The sequence below is a fragment of the Coregonus clupeaformis genome, chromosome 29 (genome assembly GCF_020615455.1).
Source record: "Coregonus clupeaformis isolate EN_2021a chromosome 29, ASM2061545v1, whole genome shotgun sequence".
Taxonomy (NCBI): domain Eukaryota; kingdom Metazoa; phylum Chordata; class Actinopteri; order Salmoniformes; family Salmonidae; genus Coregonus; species Coregonus clupeaformis.
In genome coordinates, this window is record NC_059220.1 from 24,206,965 (window position 1) to 24,229,502 (window position 22,538).

The 22,538-nt window shown below is 42.8% G+C and overlaps 1 protein-coding gene across 2 annotated transcripts in view; it reads left to right on the forward strand.

Moving 5' to 3' along the window:
* Positions 1 to 22,538, forward strand: part of tmem63c (transmembrane protein 63C) — a 46,333-nt gene that overhangs the window by 14,341 nt on the left and 9,454 nt on the right. For both annotated transcript variants that reach the window (XM_041855115.2, XM_041855116.2), the window contains exons 2-13: positions 7,889 to 8,143; positions 11,266 to 11,345; positions 13,331 to 13,418; positions 13,866 to 13,903; positions 14,660 to 14,802; positions 19,256 to 19,307; positions 19,440 to 19,548; positions 19,703 to 19,776; positions 19,890 to 19,970; positions 20,055 to 20,175; positions 20,375 to 20,508; positions 20,704 to 20,826. In XM_041855115.2, the coding sequence (XP_041711049.1) occupies positions 7,931 to 8,143; positions 11,266 to 11,345; positions 13,331 to 13,418; positions 13,866 to 13,903; positions 14,660 to 14,802; positions 19,256 to 19,307; positions 19,440 to 19,548; positions 19,703 to 19,776; positions 19,890 to 19,970; positions 20,055 to 20,175; positions 20,375 to 20,508; positions 20,704 to 20,826 (1,256 nt within the window). In that variant the 5' untranslated portion in view covers positions 7,889 to 7,930. The remainder of the gene's footprint in view (positions 1 to 7,888; positions 8,144 to 11,265; positions 11,346 to 13,330; positions 13,419 to 13,865; positions 13,904 to 14,659; positions 14,803 to 19,255; positions 19,308 to 19,439; positions 19,549 to 19,702; positions 19,777 to 19,889; positions 19,971 to 20,054; positions 20,176 to 20,374; positions 20,509 to 20,703; positions 20,827 to 22,538) is intronic.

A 22,538-nucleotide genomic window follows, 5' to 3' on the forward strand; every position in this document is an offset into this window, starting at 1 on the left:
TGTTGTGTTGTTTTTGTTTATACAAAAAACAAGGAATTACCCCGGTAAATGGTATATCGTCCAAGCCTAGTAATAACATGGACTAGGCCTACCTCAATTGGCCTATGTAACACAATGTGCTGTTTGCTGGCTTGATTGTGTTTCACAATGACCTGCATTTGACCCTCTAATTGAAGGGGTACTCTAATTGGGATGACACGGCTGTTGGTCAGAGATGCAGGTAATGGATTTTGTAGTGACCACCTTAGCCAGAAATGTAATTTCAGAGAATTATTTGACTGAACTGAGTTGGTTGTGAAAAATGGGTAAAAGCAGATCCATTTAACTGTTTGCATTGCAGGTTTAGTGTTACAGATTTACCTTTTTCCAGGGTTTGTTTGTATAAAGTATTTTTCAGGGCAGCAAAACCTCATTCAGGAGCACACACACACATCCACCTCAGCTGTTTTTCTGGTGCGTTGAGCAGATTAGCTGGCTTGAGCTAGCATTGCTCTTTTCATAATTCCAATTTTTCTGCCTCTTTGCCTTAAACTGAGGTGTCATGATCAGCTCTTTGCCCATCCACTTTAGCAGCTGTTTGATGCTCTGGCCAGTGGACCCTCTGATCCTGGAAATGCCTGCCTGCCACTCATGGGAGAAAGGCAGTTCTGCAGCCGGAGCCAAAGTCCAGATTCTAATCTGCTGCATTGGCTCAATGTTCTCATTCAGGAATGAGGATCAGAGGAATGATCAGCAGGCTCAAGGCTCTGATATTCCCACAGCAGGCAACAGAATCGGACAGACTTTTAAGAGGAGAAACATTAGTGTTTATAGATTTTAATTTAAACCAGGCTGCAGTTTTAAACTTGGGAATCATAAGGGAGTGTCTGGGTGTGAGAGAGAGTGTGTGAGTATTCTGCTGAGTCACATTGCTTGGTACAGTGACACTGGTTGTAGTGCTTCATGACCCGGCACGGTGGGTAGCCCACAGCATCCTGCCCTGCAGTGTGGAGTTTCTGTACAGTACAGTAGAATAGTCACACTGTTCACATCAGGAGCAGGATCCACCTCAGCCCTCTGATGGAGGAGCGATGCTAGAGCTAGTGAGGAGTGACCATGGAGGAAGGGGAGGGGCAACTCAGTGAGCTGATGCAGGTCTGTCTGAACTACTGTATGTCAAGCTCTTATTAGTTGTAGAGGGAGTATCTCGACCATAGATTGTCGGGCAATTAATGTATACCTCTCCCTGTGTACAGCTGTTTAGTTTAGTTGTCCACACTTGCTCACTAAGTGATGTAATTACATTGCTGTTCTTAGTGAATGCTTCTTGGTTATGGTTAATTTGTCATTCACCCTCCTCTCTCCATCCTTATCATTTTATCTATAACTACTGTGATACGGAGCGTCTCCATTCTACAGTAAAGTAATAGGACATCATTCTCTTGTGCTTTTCGTTACTGATAGGTGGGGCATTTTGTTTTATTTCATCATTGTGTTTGTTTCCACAAACCGCAGTGTTCACGGTTGGATAACTTAATAACCCTCTCTGATATCACATTACTGTACCTCTGGCAGTGTTGCTTGTTGGTAGAGAGCTTTTGCTTAAACTCTGCAGTAAGCTTATTTCTGTACTGTAGTTAAGTGGTAATAACCCTTGTGGAAAGTGAACCCTCATTTAACAGATAAGGAAGGTACTATGGCATGCTGGTACAGTGAGGGCAAACTCAATCACTACTCAGCTAGTATATTTGGTTCCTTGGAAGTTGTGGGAACGTACGTTTTTGGTTTCCCATTGGTTCTGGGAACAAAGCCATGTGTTTCCTGACCGGTAAAACTGATGGCTTTTTAAACATTCTGAGAATGTAAATGAAAATGTAGCCTGTTCTGGGAACATACATTTTTAGGTTGCTGGGAGTTTCTAAGAACGTTTCACTATGGTTCCCTAAAAGTTTTCCTGGGTGGTAAATAACGTTCTGATAACATGTTTCAATCATACTTTTAATAACATGCTAGCTTAGTTTGGGTTAACTGTTTTGAACTTCAATCACAGATTGGACACATGGACATTTCATTTGCTTAGGTATTAATCATGCAAACACATTTCTTGTTTATTGTCAGTGAGATGCGAACCTATGATCTTCTGTTCTCTAGCCATGGAATTAGTCCACTGCACCACCAGGATTGAGCTAGCATGCTTTTTAAACTCCTCCTACAAAGCTGTTCATTTTAGTCTATTCAAACAGACCCCATTTCAAAGGAAGCAAGCACCCATTAAGATCAGGTGTGGCCAATTAGTGGGCTCAGCCAACACACCTGAACACAATTAACAAGATGGAGGATAGTCCGAGTTTTGTTGATACTGAGAACGGAATGTATATGTTTTTAAATAACATTCTTAGAATGTTCTCTGACGTTACAAAAGTTGTATTGTGGTTTTTATGGACATTTTTCCTAAGGTTCTCTGAACAATTTGAGAACATGACTTTAAATAGAACCATGAGGAAACCTGTAGGAAACATTCCTTAAATGTGCTGAGAATGTTCCAAAGCCAAGCAACTATCCTGCACCATTCCCAGAAAGTTGTGGGAAGGTTGTATGCAAAATAACCATAGGACAAACACGCTTTCACCAAGCTCTAAAAAACATATGGTTCTCAGAACGTTATGTGCTAGCTGGGTAGTATAGAAGGAAACATCTCCTCAGAGAGCCATGTTGGGTCTGATTTGATCCTGGATCCATGGGGACTTCCCTTCCAGTGTTGTCCTCAGGGAAATTTCCAGATGCTGTGGGCGGCAGACAGTTGCTGCACAATGATTTGAAACCAATCTCTTCACAAGATTAGCCCAGTGTGAAAGATGGGCCTAATGGTTTTATAGCTTTAATGTATTGTCCCAGTCTGTTTGCCACTGCTATCAGTTCATCAGCTCGCCCACTGATGCCTGCAGGAAATATCCTGTTGTTACTCCAGCTCTCCAGCTGCACAGTGAGCGCCTCATGGTGTCCTCTGACATCACATGCTGTAAGGTGCCCTAGATTCACAGGAAGTGACATCATTGATGCAGTGAAGTCACACCAAAGTGGAGTCCAGTAACGTTTGACAGTTTGCATGCCTAATAGCTTTCTCTTTCTTTTAGCTCTCACTCTCTCTCTAACATCTCTCTCGCTCTCATTCTAGTTGCTCTCTCTGTCTCTTTCTTATCTCCTAAAAGCTCAAAGTTGGACAGCACAGTTGTTGGACATCATTGTGATGCAGTTTTGGCTGGCTTTTTACTGCTGCTGCAAAAATATGACTCATCAAGGTTTGAGGAACCTTAAAATGAAAACATAACCTTGTTCAACGTGTCTCCTACTCAGATCTAAGTATTAGTTTGCAGTACAGCAAGGTTCAGATAGGGCTCAGATGATATTGACTTTACTGTGGCAATTTGCTCAGTGGAAAGTGTATATAAATACTGTTGAACTAAGAGATGGTCTTGTATTGATTGGTCAGAGAGCTTGGGAGTGGACGTAGCTGCAGTTAGCTTGCTCAGGCCCTGACCGAGGACACAGCAGTATGAGTGATGTGCTCATATCCTCTGTGTTCTCATCCAGGCCCAGGGGACATACAGAGCATTCGGAAAGTATTCAGACCCCTTGACTTTTTCCACATTTTGTTACGTTACAGCCTTATTCTAAAATTGATAACTGTTTTTTCCCCTCATCAATCTACACACAATACTCCATAGAGACAAAGCAAAAACAGGTTTGTAGAAATTTTTTGCAAATGTATAAAAAATGATATCACATTTACATAACTATTCAGACCCTTTACTCAGTACTTTGTTGAAGTACCTTTGGCAGCGATTTACAACCTCGAGTCTTCTTGGGTATGACGCTACAAGCTTGGCACACCTGTATTTGGGGAGTTTCTCAAATTCTTCTCTGCAGATCCTCTGAAGCTCTGTCAGGTTGGAGGGGGAGCGTCCCTGCACAGCTATTTTCAGGTCTCTCCAGAGATGTTCGATTGAGTTCAAGTCCAGGCTCTGGCTGGGCCACTCAAGGACATTCAGAGACTTGTCCCGAAGCCACTCCTGCGTTGTCTTGGCTGTGTGCTTAGGGTCGTTGTTCTGTTGGCAGGTGAACCTTCGCCCCAGTCTGAGATCCTTAGCACTCTGGAGCAGGTTTTCATCAAGGATCTCTCTGTACTTTGCTCCGTTCATCTTTCCCTCTACTGACTAGTCTCCCAGTCCCTGCTGCTAAAAAACATCCCCACAGCATGATCCTTCCACCACCATGCTTCACCGTAGGGATGGTGCCAGGTTTCCTCCAGACGTGACGCTTGGCATTCAGGCCAAAGAGTTCAATCTTGGTTTCATCAGACCAGAGAATCTTGTTTCTCATGGTCTGAGAGTCCTTTAGGTGCCTTTTGGCAAACTCTAAGCGGGCTGTCATGTGCCTTTTACTGAGGAGTGGCTTCTGTCTGTTTGGCCGGGCGGCCAGCTCTAGGAAGAGTCTTGGTGCTTCCAAACTTCTTCCGTTTAAGAATGATAGAGGCCACTGTGTTCTTGGGGACCTTCAATGCTGCAGAAATTGTTTGGTACCCTTCCCCAGATCTGTGCCTCGACACAATGCTGTCTCGGAGCTCTACGGACAATTCCTTCGACCTCATGGCTTGGTTTTTGCTCTGACATGCACTGTCAGCTGTGGGACCTTTTTATATAGACAGGTGTGTGCCGTTCCAAATCATTTCCAATCAATTGAATTTACCACAGGTGGACTCCAATCAAGTTGTAGAAACATCTCAAGGATGATCAATGGAAACAGGATGCAACTGAGCTCAATTTCGAGTCTCATAGCAAAGGGTCTGAATACTTATATAAATGAGGTATTTCTGTTTTTTAGACATTTGCAAACATTTCGAAAACTGTTTTCACTTTGTCATTATGTGGTATTGTGTGTAGATTGAGAATTATTTTTATTTAATCAATTTTAGAATAAGGCTGTAACGTAACAAAATGTGGAAAAAGGGAAGGGGTCTGAATACTTTCCGAATGCACTGTATACCGACAAACTTTGAACCTCAGCAAGATTCTTTGATCAGTTGAGTACACAGTGAAAAGCCTCTCAGATGCGTAGTATCAAATCAAATTTTATTTGTCACATGCGTTGAATACAACAGGTGTAGACCTTACAGTGAAATGCTTACTTACAAGTCCTTAACGAACAATGCAGTTTTAAGAAAGATAAGTGTTTTAAAGTATTTACTAAAATAAATTGAAGTAAAAAATTAAAGAGCAACAATAAAATAACAGTAACAAGGCTATATACAGGGGATACTGGTACAGAGTCAATGTGCGGGGCCACAGGTTAGTTGAGGTAATATGTGCATGTAGAGTGACTGCATGGGGGGTCAATGCAAATATTCCGGGTAGCCATTTTATTAGCTGTTAAGGAGTCTTATGGCTTGGGTGTAGAAGCTCTGGTACTGCTTGCCATGCGGTAGCAGAGAGAACAGTCTATGACTAGGGTGGCTGGAGTCTTTGGCAATTTTTAGGGCCTTCCTCTGACACCGCCTGGTATAGAGGTCCTGAATGGCAGGAAGCTTGACCCCAGTGATGTACTGGGCCATACGCACTACTCTCTGTAGTGCCATTCGGTCGGAGGCTGAGCAGTTGCCATACCAGGCGGCGATGCAACCAGTCAGGATGCTCTCGATGGTGCAGCTGTAGAACTTTTTGAGGATCTGAGGACCCATGCCAAATCTTTTCAGTCTCCTGAGGGGGAATAGGCGTTGTCGTGCCCTCTTCACGACTGTCTTGGTATGTTTGGACCATGATAGTTCGTTGGTGATGTGGACACCAAGGAACCTGAAGCTCTCAACCTGCTCCACTACAGCCCCGTCAATGAGAATGGGGGCGTGCTCAGCCCTCCTTTTCCTGTAGTCCACGATCATCTCCTTTGTCTTGATCACGTTGAGGGAGAGGTTATTATCCTGGCACCACACTGCCAGGTCTCTGACCTCCACCCTATAGGCTGTCTCATCGTTGTCGGTGATCAGGCCTACCACTGTTGTGTCGTCGGCAAACTTAATGATGGTGTTGGAGTCGTGCTTGGCCATGCAGTCATGGGTGAACAGGGAGTACAGGAGGGGACTGAGCATGCACCCCTGAGGGGCCCCCGTGTTGAGGATCAGCGTGGCAGATGTGTTGTTACCTACCTAGTATCATGAAATGCTTAACTTTTACTGTACCAATTTACTGTACATCACCTCAAGTATTGGTAGAGGTGCATGCTCTGTAATGTTTCTTTATTTAACCAGGTAAGACATTGAGAACACATTCTCTTTTACAATAACAACCTGCTCCTCTTGTCAAACGATTCATCTCCTGATCATGATTTGCGGTTCTTTAATACATGTATTTCTGTTGAGTATGAAGCTTTAACTGCAGGCTACCCCACACTTAACTGTTCACAGCAGTGATCTGTCCACTTCCTGTCTGTGGGCCAGAGAAGATTGACGGCCGCTCGTTATCTCCACATGGAGCTCCAGTCCACTGCTGCTCTGCTATTCACACAGCTTTATAGAAGCCAGCCATGGCTTTTTAATACACCTATGTCTTCCTCCTACTCAGCTCATGGTGAATGGGGGAAGTCTCAAGCCTGTGATACTAGGACTGACTTCACTCTGCCATAGCCTGCTGACAAGACCAGGGAATATCACTCAGTAGGCGCTTCACCAGTCATAAATGACATGATTGAGTGTTGATGGGGTGAAAAATAGCTTAATTGCTCTGGAATCAGACTTACAAATATGCCTTTGTACTTGACAGTGTTGGGGTGAATGGAAAAGACAAACTACTATGGCAACAAGCGACATGAAGGAAGCACATGCCAAACATTATCTCAGCAAACAAACAATTGGATTGATTTTGTGACCTCCAGATGAAATATATTGTGCGTAGGTACACCGCCAAGGCCATATCAACTGGGCCTGAAGGCGTTGGAGAGATCCTCTTTGTGCCTGTACAGAAAAAGGCAGAGTGGCCCATAGGAATCCATACTTTAGTCCTATACAGTAGCATGCCATTGTCAAGGCCAGTTGGATAACAATGCAATATTTGACAAGAGATAGTGAAAACTGCTAAATTATGGTTTACTATCAAGTGAGTGGAATTGCAAGCATAAAAAACACATAAAAATCGCTCATATATATATATATATATATATATATATATATAGATAGTGTTAAAATGCATCTCCTGTGAAGTAGTGACGTGAGACATACCTAGCTTCTTGAAACAGGTCACATATCACATTTTATTTGTCACATACACGTGTTTAGCAGATGTTATTGTGGGTGTAGCGAAATGCTTGTGCTTCTAGCTCCCACAGTGCAGTAATATCTAACAAGTAATATCTAACAATTTCACAACATATACCCAATACACACAAATCTAGTAAGGAATGGAATTTAAGAATATATACATATATGGACAAGCAATGACAGAGCGGCATGGACTGAGATACAGTAGAATATTATAGAATACAGTATATACATATGAGATGAGTAGTGCAAGATATATAAATATTATTAAAGTGACTAGTGTTCCATTTATTAAAGTGGCCAGTGATTTTCAATAGGCAGCAGCAGCCTCTAATGTGCTAGTGATGGCTATTTAACAGTCTGTTGGCCTTGAGATAGAAGCTGTTTTTCATTCTCTGTCCCAGCTTTGATGCACCTGTACTGACCTCGCCTTCTGGATGATAGTGGGGTGAACAGGCAGTGGCTTGGGTGGTTGATGTCCTTGATGATCTTTTTGGCCTTCCTGTGACATATATTTGATAGAGATTGAGTGCAAACATCAAAAGCAAGGCATGGAAAATTGCATACCGTTCAATATTAATCACTTTCCTGTTTCTATTTCCTCAGTTATGGTTGCATGACTTCAGCCCCTGAGACGTAGGCTTACTCATGGCGGATTCTGAGCTGTTTGTGATGAGGGCGCCCCCTCTGGATGGGAGGGATATGGAGCTGGATGTGCTGGGCTTCCTGGACTCTCTGGGGGAGGACAACACCACTGCAGCAGAGAGGTGCTACCGCTCCCACTCCCGCAGCAGTGTCCTGCAGGGCCTGCCTTTTGGAGGGGTGCCCACGGTCCTCGCCATCAATGTTGTCCTGTGGATGGTATGTTGCTGACACACACACACACACACACACTACAGTGCTAAAGCAATCTCAACCTCTCATTTTATCTCTGGTACCAGGGAAACATTTTTCCCAAAGAAACATCCTTCACATCTATAGTATCCTGTTAAAACATGGTCTTATCCTTCCCAGATAGAGGAAGTGGTATAATACGACAAGAAAGCAGATAAAAATAAAAACCTAAATCTTGACATCTCCCGTTACTCTACCTACAAGCAGGGCCGGCGCCAGAACGAATCAGTTGAACGGGCCTTTGATTTCCATAGACGGTAAAAACAATTCAAGGGACCTCCTATGTGTGAAAGATTTTTCACTTTTTTTAATGGGTGTTATAGTAAAGACCATAGGCAGTTTGAGTTTTAAGTTTGTGAAGCTTACAATTTATCCTACCATTTCTAACGATCTGCGTGCCAATTATGATTAGTTTTATAGAACTCAGAGATGGCCAATGCAGCAGTAAGCCTATAACTAACTATGAAGTCGTCAAATAAAAACAGTAGAAAATATTTCCCATTTCTCTCTACTCTGCCTCCCTTTCTTTCTGTCTTGTCTTGAGCTACTACAGTAGTGAAGTGCAATATTGTATAAAATCATCAACTGGGTCGGCCCGAAGCTGTCCCTCGGGAACTTGCAAAATGATATCAACTAGCCTATTCCGGGGCCTCAGAGTTTCGTGAGCCCGGGACAGACAGCGGTTTTTTTTAATGACGTTTCCACTGGATGTTTGGAATCATGATATTTTGCTCTTTCACACCGAGGCTTGGTGATTATCGAGGCTGGGAGTGTTGGAAATATTTTTCAAATACTGAGGAACTATCATTAGCAATGGATTTTTTTTTAAACAGACTTTGTTGACTTACTGTGTGAGGTGAAGAGAAAAATTACTGAGAAGCTCAGCTTATTAGTGGTGGACGTGGTGAGTTATGACAATCAGACGTTGCCAAATGGGCGCTTTCCTACTTTTGCACGCAGCAAGCCAGATAGGCCTACTTGATCAGGAAAGAGAAACCAGACACATGCTCATTGCTGACATGGAGCACTCCAAACAAAAGACAATGGAAAGATTTACAAAACTCATAATGGTTATGAAATAAACTCACAATTTCTCACAAGTGTAGCAGGTTGTGAACTCCGCAAACAATGTTTCCAGTCTGAGAATGAGAACGGTAAATGACTGTAATTAATACAGTACATGCATTAACAAAAATTAATGTAACCAAATGACGGGGAATTAATGGTACATTTACTAGGCCTACTGGTGACATGTAATGGGGAATTGATAGAAAATAAACAATCAAAGAGCAAACAATTCACACAATGACAATGAATGCACAAGAATTGGTGGGAGACAGCTGAGCGCATTCTGGACAGCTGAGCACATGCATTCAGGAGAAATATGCGCCATATCTTTGCCAGACACCCCTCCCCTTCTTGTTGCAACATTTTAAATTATACTCAAGACACATTATCTTCACACATATTTTAGATGCTTATCACTGACAGCCGCAACTCAATCAGCTAGACCTTTTGCCACGCCCACTACCCAAATTGCGGGCTTCCCAAATAGGCATAGGCCTACTCATTTGTGATTTGAAACAATCCACAGCTATTTTTTTAAAATAAGCTAATGATCCTCTGTGGCTAAGTCATGCTCCCTGATGAAGTATTTTGAATGATTTTATTTAATTTTGGCAAAATATCAATTTACTTTAGGAGAATACAGCATCCTAACAGTGCACTGTGCACCCGCCAACTTTCCTTTCCAATTCGCAAGATGCTGAAACCAGAGATCTGTATATAATGACGAGATGATCATGTCTCCGCCCTAATAATAAGAGTTCCAAAGGCAGGAAGGCAGGCAACAAGCTTAGGTCTGCATATTATGCCCATAGAAACGCATTGGACTTATTCTGGACAGATTTTGCCGAGAGTGAGCCCTCTAGCTTCACCTCTTCCCCTCTGCTGAAATTATTTCACAGGAGAAAGCATCCGAGTGAGCGAAACCGCACCCCAATAAATATTGAAATATTGATGATTTATTTGACAGAGACACACACCGACAGAAAGACGCATCAATCTCAGTTAAAGCATCCGAGCGAGCGAAACAGCGCCCCTCTGTCTCAGTATGTGTAGCCCATGTATCTGATGCTGTCTGGCCAGAAATAGTATGACCACTCTTTTGGTCCAGACAGCATCAGATATATGGTCTACACATACTGAGACAGAGGGGCGCTGTTTCGCTCGCTCGGATGCTTTAACTGAGATTGATGCGTCTTTCTGTCGGTGTGTGTCTCTGTCAAATAAATCATCAATATTTCAATATTTTATTTGGACAGGCAAGGAGGTGCGGTGGGGCGGGCCAGGCCCGCTAATGCCCGCCCATAATGCCGGACCTGCTTACAAGCCTTCACATGAATCTGCTCATGATACAAACACTACTCATTCTCCTCCTGTCTCTAACATACAGTGTGTCGCCATACATGCACATGCTGTTTACAAATATGCAGAGAGATTACCCTCCCCACTCCAGGATAATAATAGACATCCATCTTTGTCTACAGATTAGTGAATGTACACCTCTGTTCCGCTGTCAGGCCTTGTCAAACTAGATTTCCTCTCTGGTTATCAGTCTGTCTACCAGCCCATGTTTAATTGATTCACTGTGATTGTTCCCTGGTAGTCAGGACAACACAGAAGGTTAATAGCAGTGTCTTAATGACGAGTTCAAACCTTGATTTTCCCCCATGTGACAGCATCCCGCCTCTGCACCATTCCTAACATCACACAGAATAATAATCTGTGGGGCATCAGCGGAACGTGGACACCCACGCAGGGACAAGAAATAGAAGACATTAGAGCCAGGCAGGGAGAAAGGGGATACAACGTGGGGATATTATCTATGCGGAGAGCTTAGGAATTGCATTTGGCCATGACTATAAAAGTAGAAGCAGAATGTATTATTCATCTCATCCCAGCTTAGTCCAATACCTTGTTAAACATTGTCCTGATTGCCCATGCATGGCTTTAGACCAGTATGGAGGCACAGGGAGGTGGTGGTTGATGAGCTCTGTATGTCTTATAACTCATTCTTTGTATTGCAGTTTCTTTTGCTGATATTTTCCTGTTTGAGGAAGGCTGCGTGGGACTATGGTCGTCTGGCTCTATTGATGGAGAATGACAGGTACAGTAAAGCCTTTCCCCTCAGCCTCCATTCATACTCACTGTATTTTAAGTCTGGTTTAGAAGTCGAGGCAACACTCAAGATGGAGAAATCGAAAGCATAGTTCATTACCACTTGACACTGTGCTACTTGAGATTGGCTCCCCCTACTGAGAAGAAATGGTACTGCACAGGTATTCTCATACTCATGAAATATTTTGTTTTCCTGTCTTTCTTTCTCTGATGGAGCTGGTGTTACACTATTACGTTGCTTTAATATAACTATACTGAACAGAAATATAAACTCAACATGCAACAATTTTAAAGATTTTTAAAGATTAGTTACAGTTCATATAAGGAAATCAGTCAATTGAAATAAAGTAATTTGGCCCTAATCTATGGATTTCACATTACTTGGAATACAGATATGCATCTGTTGGTCACAGATACCTTTAAAAAAGTTAGGGGCGTGGATCAGAAAACCAATCATGACCACCATTTGCCTCATGCAGCGCGACACATCTCCTTCGCATAGAGTTGATCAGGCTGTTGATTGTGGCCTGTGGAATGTTGTCCCACTTCTCTTCAATGGCTGTGCGAAGTTGCTGGATATTGGCGGGAACTGGAACACGCTGTCGTACACGTCTATCCAGAGCATCCCAAACATGCTCAATGGGTGATCTGTCTAGTGAGTATGCAGGCCATGGAAGAACTGGGACATTTTCAGCTTCCAGGAATTGTGTACAGATCCTTGCAATATTGGGCCATGCATTATCATGCTGAAACATGAGGTGATGGCGGCGGATGAATGGCATGACAATGGGCCTCAGGATCTCGTCACGGTATCTCTGTGCATTCAAATTGAATGCAGTCAGCATGCCAATTGCACACGCCTTCAAAACTTGAGACGACTGTGGCAATGTGTTGTGTGACACAACTGCACACTTTAGAGTGGCCTTTTATTGTCCCCAGCACAAGGTGCACCTGTATAATGATCCTGCTGTTTGCCAAGATAATCCATCCACCTGACAGGTGTACATATGAAACATTTCTGGAGTCTTTTATTTCAGATCTTGAAACATGGGACCAACACTTTATTCAGTATGGTATTGTATACATACTATTTAATCACTTTTTACACATTATCACAATCTGTGAGTATATCTATTTTTGTTCCAAGCCTTGATACCATAATATGCAGAAGGCAATAATGGCACACTCATAGTAGCTCAGATGTTCCTGAATCTTAGGACCTTGTTAGCTTTCAGAGTGATGTGAGGTCCAGTCAGTCCACTCTGTAGTCTGTGTGGGTCTGCAGAGTGAGGCTCTGCAACAGCTTACTTCTGCCTGACCTGGAGCCACTCTCCAGTGTGAGTGTGGGGTTGATTAGTTCTGCCTGAACAGCAGCAGCTCTCTGCCACCCCAGGGCGGTGACATCTGTGTGTTCTGCTGAGCGGGTCGGCCGTCGCGCTAATTCAATTATGCCGCTTAAAGTGTCACGCTGTAGAGCTGTCAGCAACGTCACCATGAAAGAAACATCACCGAACTCAATCATCACAATGCTTCATTGGATTCCAGGAACACTGTCCATCCCTTTTATTTCCCCTCCTATCATTGATGTGATCTCAGATTGACTGGTTCTAAGAGGAGGACAGGGGAATTGAAAGACCCAGCCACACACAATTAGCGCTCATGCTGTCTGCAGGCTCTGTGCCCACCCGTCTGTTGGAAAGAACGGATATTAACTTCCCACGGTCACTCAATGCAAAATGGGTTCACATTTGCTATGTAATTTTAGGACGCTGTCCAGGCCACTGTCTAGAAAATCATCCTTCCAAGAATGTGTTTAATGGCTGTAGTTTCATTGCGCAGACTTGTTGCTCGTGCAGTACAGTATTTTCCATCTTGTGATGTAATCTACATGATAAGCTTCCTTCCTTCCTATTCTGTAGGAAGGAACACATGCACCATCAATATGATAATCCTGTTATGTCTTCTGTTTCTCAGCCTCACGTCCCTGTTCTACGGAGAGCAGAGTGAGAAGGAGAAATCCCCGTCAGAATCCAGCCCATCAGACTCAGAGACCAAGGACTTGGTAAATCCAACTTTATTAGGGATCCAAGTCCAGACAGTAGGATAGGTCTAGAGGTATAGCTGATGAAGGGTGACCTGTTTGAGTGTGAATCTACTGTTTTTGTGACACTGACCAAAGCACTTCTCCTTAATTGAGTTGCTGAAACATCCAGCTGCACAAACAAAACCCAAAAAATTAAGAAAAGGCAGATTATTTAGAGAATGACTTCATATATACCTGCGTGACTGGGTAAGATCACCACCATCGATGTGACACACTATGTTTATGATGGAGTAGGACAGAGTCCGACAGGAGTCTTCTCCCAGAGTTTGACAGCAATTAAGTCGTTTGCGCCTCTAGACTAGACCTATTAAAACCCCATCACTCTCTCAGCGTGTAAACCTTAATGTTATGCAAATTGTATTTAATAAGCGATCCACTGAATGTTTTATGTCTTTCTTCCTTTAGGGCTTCTGCTCTTGGCTTACAACACTTTACCATATGAAGTAAGTGTAAAACTGTGGCCCCTTTAACCCTCTACCCATCCTCGCTTCTTTTTATTGCCCTTCTCTTCAATGTTGTCATCTCAAAATGCAAACCCTCATGTTATATCTCATTAAGCAGCGAAAACAATCAAGTATGTGCTCATGGGATCGTTCGTGCCGTGGTTTACCATAGAGTATTTGCACTTGCTCGAGTCTGACTCCACTCATTGGATTTAAAGCCGTAACTTCCTCTGTGTCCATGGTTTCCATATTATTATGGTGGAGTTTGGGTTCTTCTGGGTGCTGTTTTTAGCTCTTGTGTTAGTGGCTGACTGTAATACATCACCCTGGGATCCCTGGGAAAGTGCTAACCCACCCTGAAAGCTCTCTGTGTGGCCTGCCTGCCATGGGACCAGCAGGCACCTCCTGTTTCTTCTCTTTTTATGAGACAAGTGGGTTTCCTGACCCTCCAGGTGTGCAGTGAGGTATGAGGAGCAGGCCCCACAATATCACTACCATGGAGCACAGCTGAGTCTGAATCTGTCTCACCATGGAAGAGAAGGATTCTGCTCTTCCCTCCACGGTCCCATTACACCCATGTGTCTAGTACATGCTGTTTCCCTGTAGTCCCCTTCTCAACTGCACACTACTTCTTTGTAACTCTGTGCTCTTTAGGGTACTCCTTAGTTTGTACTCCTTAGTTTAAATCCTGGTACCCTGGGAAGAGCCTCTCTTCCCTCCCCAGTTTTAGAACCTCTCTCTCTGTGTTGCCTCCAGGGATGAGGAGATCAGGAGTAAGTGTGGCATCGACGCAACGACCTACCTGTCCTTCCAGCGCCACATCATCCTGCTCATGACTGTAGTCTGCCTACTGTCTTTGGCCATCATCCTGCCTGTCAACTTTTCCGGGAACCTCCTAGGTAATTTAGAGGGAAGCCTTAGCCTATGTTGGGAGGCCCAGGGATATCCTAGATGCCAGGGGAGGTAGAGGGGCACCTCGCCGGGAGAGACCAGGCCACACATGCATACACAGACACCTACACGGGTGGGCTAGCACGCATGCGCACACACACACGCCACAGTTAAACACAAACGGACAAAGTCTGCCCAGTGTCGTGACGTGACTTTCATTAATATGATGACTGTTATTTATCGAATCAACTAACTATGTTTAATTGTTACTCGATTTAAATTAATCAGGTAACAATTAACTCATTAGGATTTGGGGCACCACGGAATAAGTTGTTTATAGAGTTACCATCTCCCGAATGAAACTATAAAAGGTATTTACCTATCAATATGTATAAAACAGTCAATGTATTAATCATTACCTCTTATCAGTCTCATTCTGAACGGTCGTAGGCTTCTTGGATCTGCAAGAACCCCAGCTTTACTTATGATTCAGCAGTACGCAAATTGGTTTAAATATTTATTTACTAGCTAACTAAATACTAACACAGAATAACATACACACTTAATACATGAGAAAAAGTCCCTAGCGGACTAACAACAACATTACTGCTTGGTTACCTAGAGAGGGAGAGGCACAACACTTATCGTACATTTTGAAACTACGCTCACAGTAATCATTTACTTTGCACACGAACCACTGCCCGTTTGGAGTAAGAAATCATTCATGTATTTACGTGTTTCAATGCCTTCGTTCGCCTTTTATTTCTGTCGGACCAAGCCTTCTTAAAAAGGGTTTAGCTGGTTCTCCGGTGGGTCACTTGTAAGGCTCTGATTGTCCACCAGATGTCACAATGTCCTTCGTTTTAGTTGTCCGGTCACCAGTGGTGTATTTCTTCAGAACAGCTACTCAGTGTCACCAGTGATTTGTCTGAGGGGAGCTTTCTTCTCCACCTCGTGTGGTTAGTCAGAGTTTGAACCACCTTACACACACAGCTGCAGCCTGGCGATGTTCAGGTCTAGTCTGGGAGGTGATCTTCTTCACCTCGTGTTGAGGTTCAACGTTCCAACCATTTTCAGCCATGTAGCAACCACTCCACGTCTTTCTGGTCTAATGTTAATTTTTCTTTCAAGCCTTTATGCACTCTTGGTAAAAGGGCCGTTCCATCATGCTGACACGATCTCTGAGCTCACTCGGGGCGTGGCTACTGACTGGCAAAGTATCATCAAAAACGATGATATCGTTAGAAAACTAAAATCACATTACTATTTTAACAAAAATACTCTAATTTTCAATATTATATACACAACGTAAAGGATGAAAACCTGACACATACAGTGTGTATACTCTCCAAGTTACAGTATTTTCTTGATACCATTCTTAATGACATCACAAAATAATAAACATGACCAAACTGACCATTCCCCACATTCTTATCTTAGAAATATTGTTCCAGTGTTTACTTTTTGGACGTTATAGTTTTGGGCGGGAAAAGTATTCTGTAGACAAAGGGACATTCAAATCAATACTGGAGAGCAAGAGAGAGATTCCCCTCCTCCCTAATTTATGACAGGGTGTGAGGGGTCAAAACCGTCCCAGCCCCCTTCCCTCTTCTGTTGGTGAGAGGGGGTCTGGTTATTGTCAGCCATTGCCAAGCTGATCTGAGGCCTTGGATCCTCACCCAGGAGAGTCATGACACCAGGGAGATCCTAAATGTAGGCCACACACACACAAACAAACAAACACACACACACACCACAGATACAAACACAGACAGAGTGAAATGACACCTGGGAAGTGAAAAAATTTTTTTATTTAACCTTTTATTCATACAGGTTTTTCTCATTGAGATAAAATCCATTTTCAAGAGAGACCTGGTCCAACAGCAACAGGGGGAACAAAGTTTCAGACAAAACAACTTACATACACTAACACATTGAAGAAAACTATAGACACACATACAGTACAACAATGACATATTACATAAAGAAACACAAATGTCATAACTAAAAAACAGCTGTCCTAAAGACAATTACACTCTTCTATGAAATTTACATCGACCAAGTGTTTAAACTCCACCAACATGACTAGATCATCACATTGTAAAATGTTCAGGAGAGAATTCCAGGACCACCGAGCTGAGTAACTAAAACTATTTCTACCATGACCTGTTCTAATTCTTGGTATTGTTAAAAGCAAATGAGAATGGGACCGTAATTGATAATTTATTTACTGACCTGATTAAAAAAGAACAGAGAAAGTGCCATTTTACCCAGTATGGCCGTATAAATCAGTGTATTCCAGTGTTTAAGCCTACGCAAGGTCAATGACGACCAGCCAATGGCGCTGTAGAGATCACAATGATGTGTTAGACGTTTTTGATTGGTAATGAACCTGAGGGCTGCATGATATACTGAATCAAGTGCTCTCAGGGTAGTGGTTGAGGCCTGCATATACAGTACCAGTCAAAAGTTTGGACACACCTACTCATTCAAGTTTTTTTATTTTATTTATTTTTAAACAATTTTTTACATTGTAGAATAATAGTGAAGATATCAAAACTATGAAATAACACATTGAATCATGTAGTAACCAAAAAAGTGTTGAATCAAAATATATTGGCGATTCTTCAAATAGCCACCCTTTGCCTTGATGACAGCTTTGCACACTCTTGGCATTCTCTCAACCAGCTTCACCTGGAATGCTTTTCCAACAGACTTGAAGGAGTTCCCACATAAGCTGAGCACTTGTTGGCTGCTTTTCCTTCACTCTGCCGTCCGACTCATCCCAAACCACCTCAATTGTGTTGAGGTCGGGGGATTGTGGAGGCCAGGTCATCTGATGCAGCACTCCATCACTCTCCTTCTTGGTAAAATAGCACTTACACAGCCTGGAGGTGTGTTGGGTGATTTGTCCTGTTGAAAAAGAAATTATAGTCCCACTAAGCCCAAACCAGATGGGAATGTTGTATCGCTGCAGAATGCTGTGGTAGCCATGCTGGTTAAGTGTGCCTGTAGCTCAATTGGTAGAGCATGGCGCTTGTAACGCCAGGGTAGTGGGTTCGATCCCCGGGACCACCCATACGTAAAAAAATGTATGCGCACATGACTGTAAGTCGCTTTGGATAAAAGTGTCTGCTAAATGGCTTATTATTATTATTATTATTATTATTATTATTATTATTATTATTATTATTATATTATATAAATAAACCTTTGACTGGTAGTGTATATAACATCACTAAAATCTAAAGCCGCCAGTAATGTACATCCTACCAGCTCTTTCCTGGCCTTCAGAGAAAAACAAGCCTTATGCCGGTAATAAAAACCTATTCTCATCTTGAGCTTCCTTATCAAGTTCTGCACATGAACAGTGAAGCTCCGCTTGTCATCCACCCACACTGATAAGCTACAATGACTTTGTTCATGATCATGCACGCCGCAAATGAAATGTAACTATAGACAGGTTGGTTGTTTAGCAACAAAACCGACACATGTGCAACTATGGGGCAAAACAGACTGGGTTGGCTTAGATTGTTGACAACATGTAAACTATACTTTGTCTCCTATGTTTATTGAAAACATACATTTGCATGAGTACTTGTCTCTCAAATACATCGTTACAGTTGTTGGTTAGCTAGCTAGCGAATTTTTGCCATTTTAGCGTTGACATTAAATCAGTTAAAACGCCTCAAAACAAGACATGGTATCAAGAACAATATGAAACGAGACAATAACGATTCCCCACATGGCAGTTTCTTGTCATTCTTGCTAGCAATCTGGCCACCCAGAATCACAACAACACGCTGACTACTGCCCATGGAACCGCGCACATCGTTTTCGTGACGTTGTCAGCTAACCCATCTAGAACTTCCTTGAATTTTATTTTGCGGAGAGTGAAGCAAAACTTTTGTTGTCAAAACCATTCATCTTGGTGTCGGTGGGAGCGGGTTTGCAAAATGCAATCATATCACGCAATTATACCATTTTATAAAATTCATACAGACTAGCTCATAACTATGTGAACATGGATAATTTGTCAAATGGATTATGATAATTTTCTGGCAAATGAAAGTAGAGGTGCACCCTGTATTTTTGTTTGCTCCATAGCTCAGGCGGCCCGAGGCTGTTTGGCTCAGTCACGAAGAGGAATAACTTTGCAGCTGTTTCTGATTAATAAACATTGCCATGCTGCTGGATGGTAACATTCAAATAAAACCAAGCCCTGAAACAAAACGTAGACTGAAAATAATTTGTATTTCATATCATAGCATAAGACACTGCATTTACACGGATTTGCACAAAGTGGGCAGTTCAGATTTGTCACTTCAAGCCCAGATATATCATACTTTGTGCATCATTGGTAAATAGTGGATATCTACTGGTGTGGGTGTTTAAAGTCCCTCCCTTTACTATATAAAAATAACTATTACACACATTTGTCCTATGTTGTCTTTTCTATAGGGGATAATCCAGAAAATTTTGGAAGAACGACTGTGGCTAATCTTCCTGCCAAGTAGGTCAAAGGGCTATGGCTTCTCTTTTTGCAGAGGATTCATAATTCTTCAAGAAATGTTCAAGAATATCTTGAGACCGTCATGGTTATCCAACAGTCATGTGGAATGCCTTTTATTTTCTTTCCTGTTAGGGACAGCTTCCTGTGGCTCCACAGTATCTTTGCTCTGCTCTACTTCATCATCACAGTGCTGTGTATGGCCCACCACTCCTCACGCCTGGAGTACAGAGAGGACGAGAAGGTGTGTGACGGCTCCTCAAACTTAGCCAAATGTGTAATGATTACAACATGGTCAGGTTACTGTCTCTGAAAACTGAAAGAGACTCCCTTTGGTGTGTGTAATGCATTGTTACCATCTTACTTGTATTATTGTGAAACATATTGTTTTTTGTCAGGTGGCCAGGACTCTCATGATCACCTGCATCCCCAGAGAGATCTCAGACCCAGGCCTCATCACCAAACACTTCCAGTAATCTTAAATGTTTACTTCCCACTTTCCTTACTCTTTCAAGTTACAGCTGATACTAATACACCTGGTGTGGATAGGTGGTTTAACTCTGTTCCCTCTTCCCTCCACTCTAGTGAGGCCTACCCCAGCTGTACTGTCACTGACCTCCGCTTCTGCTTCAATGTACACAAACTGATGAGGCTGGACTCTGAGAGGTACAGTAACTATGACAATATGGAGAAATTAGTTCAATCGTTTTTTTTTGTGGTTTTGTGCAGATTTGAGTTGTTGTGTTTCAGACGGAAGGCGATGAAAGGAAGGTTGTATTTTACCACTAAGGCCCAGAAGGAGGGGAAGATCATGATTAAGACCCACCCCTGTGCAACCATCTTCTGCTGTGACGTGTGCAGCTTTGAGCAGGTGCATTTGTAACAGAAATGTTACAGTGAATCTTGGTCATAGAAATTATGTTGCATTGATTGCATATTGCCACTGGATGGCACTAAATAACTAAATTTAGATTTGAGCAGCTGTCTGAATTGAAATACAATAAGGGATACAACAAGACTTGATTAATAATACCAGAATGTAGCTAATCTATATTTTCAACTCGTTGCAGGTGGATGCAGAGCAGTACTACAGTGAGTTGGAGGAGAAACTGACTGATGAGTTTAATGCAGAGAAGCATCGTATCTCGCTCATGAGGCTGGGCATCGCCTTTGTGACCTTTCGGGATGAAAGGATGACTGCTGTGTGAGTAAACTATGACCCCTGACCTCTGAGTGACATGGTAATGCACTGTACTGCAGTCTCCCGCAGTGCCAAATTATCTTTTTTACTTTCTCCCAAATCCCTGTTACAGGGTTTGATTGAATATGTTCATGAGTGTGTCTCTGCCTGTTTTGTCTGATGACTTTGTGTCTATGTGTGTTGTGTTTCTCCCTACAGTATTGTCAAGGACTACAGCCGGGTCCGTTGCCGTCAGAGACCCCAGCAGTCTAGCATCACCACGGTAGTTCAGTCTCACAGGTGGGGTGTAGACTACGCCCCGGCACCAAGCGACATCATCTGGTGAGTGAGGGAGGTTATCTAAAGCAGATTATGACTAGAAATTCCCTCCCGTTGGTTAAGTTATCAAACTATTTAGTAGCTTTATCTTACCTGATAGATGAATTAAAATATACTGTACTTAGGCCGGGATTTGAAACTGGCACATATTAACAAGCAGTGCCCTGCATTTTTACATTTAGATTTTAGTCATTTAGCAGACGCTACTATCCAGAGCGACTTACAGTTAGTGCATTAGCAGTTAGTATTACAGTTAGTAGCAAAGAGAGACAACCGCGTATCCCAGTCATAGTAAGCTACTTATTGAGAAAGAAAATAGCTATCAGCAAGGTCAGCGCTAGTAACAGTAACAGGCTTTTAAAGATGTTTGCACAGATTGTGTTCATCGTTTGACGGCTCAAGCATACTGTGTATTCGGAAAGTATTCAGACCCCTTAACTTTTTTGTTACATTACAGCCTTATTCTAAAATAGATTTTTTTACAAATATCATCAATGTACACACAATAACCCATAATGACAAAGAGAAAACAGGTTTTTTGACATTTTTGCAAATGTATTAAAAATAAAAAACAGATACCTTATTTACATAAGTATTCAGAGCTTTTGCTATGAGACTCAAAATTGAGCTCAGGTGCATCCTGTTTCCATTGATCATCCTTGAGATGTTTCTACAGCTTGATTGGAGTCCACCTGTGGTAAGTTTAATTGATTGGACATGATTTGGAAAGGCACACACCTGTCTATATAAGGTCCCACAGTTGACAGTGCATGTCAGAGCAAAAACCAAGGAATTGTCCGTAGAGCTCCGAGACAGGATTGTGTCGAGGCACAGATCTGGGGAAGGGTACCAAAACATTTCTGTATCATTGAAGGTCCCCAAGAACACAGTGGCCTCCATCATTCCTAAATGGAAGAAGTTTGGAACCACCAAGACTCTTCTTAGAGCTGGCCACCCGGCCAAACTGAGCAATCGGGAGAGAAGGGCCTTGGTCAGGGAGGTGACCAGAACCTGATGGTCACTGACAGAGCAACAGAGTTCCTCTGTGGAGATGGGAGAACCTTCCAGAAGGACAAGCATCTCTGCAGCACTCCACCAATCAGGCCTTTATGGTAGAGTAAAAGGCACATGACAGCCCACTTGGAGTTTCACAAAAAGCACCTAAAGGACTCAGACCATGAGAAACAAGATTCTCTGGTCTGATGAAACCAAGATTGAACTATTTGGCCTGAATGGCAAGCGTCACATCTGGAGGAAACCAGGCACCATCCCTACGGTGAAGCATGGTGGTGGCAGGATCATGCTGTGGGGATGTTTTTCAGCAGCATGGACTGGGAGACTAGTCAGTATCGAGGGAAAGATGAACAGAGCAAAGTACAGAGAGATCCTTGATGAAAATCTGCTCCAGAGCGCTCAAACTGGGGCGAAGGTTCACCTTCCAACAGGACAACGACCCTAAGCACACAGCCAAGACAACGCAGGAGTGGCTTCGGGACAATGTCCTTGAGTAGCCCAGCCAGAGCCCGGACATGAACCCCATCGAACGTCTCTGGAGAGACCTGACAGAGCTTGAGAGGATCTGCAGACAAGAATGGGAGAACCACACCAAAAACAGGTGTGCCAAGCATGTAGCATCATACCCAAGAAGACTCAAGGCTGTAATCGCTGCCAAAGGTGCTTCAACAAAGTACTGAGTAAAGGGTCTGAATACTTAT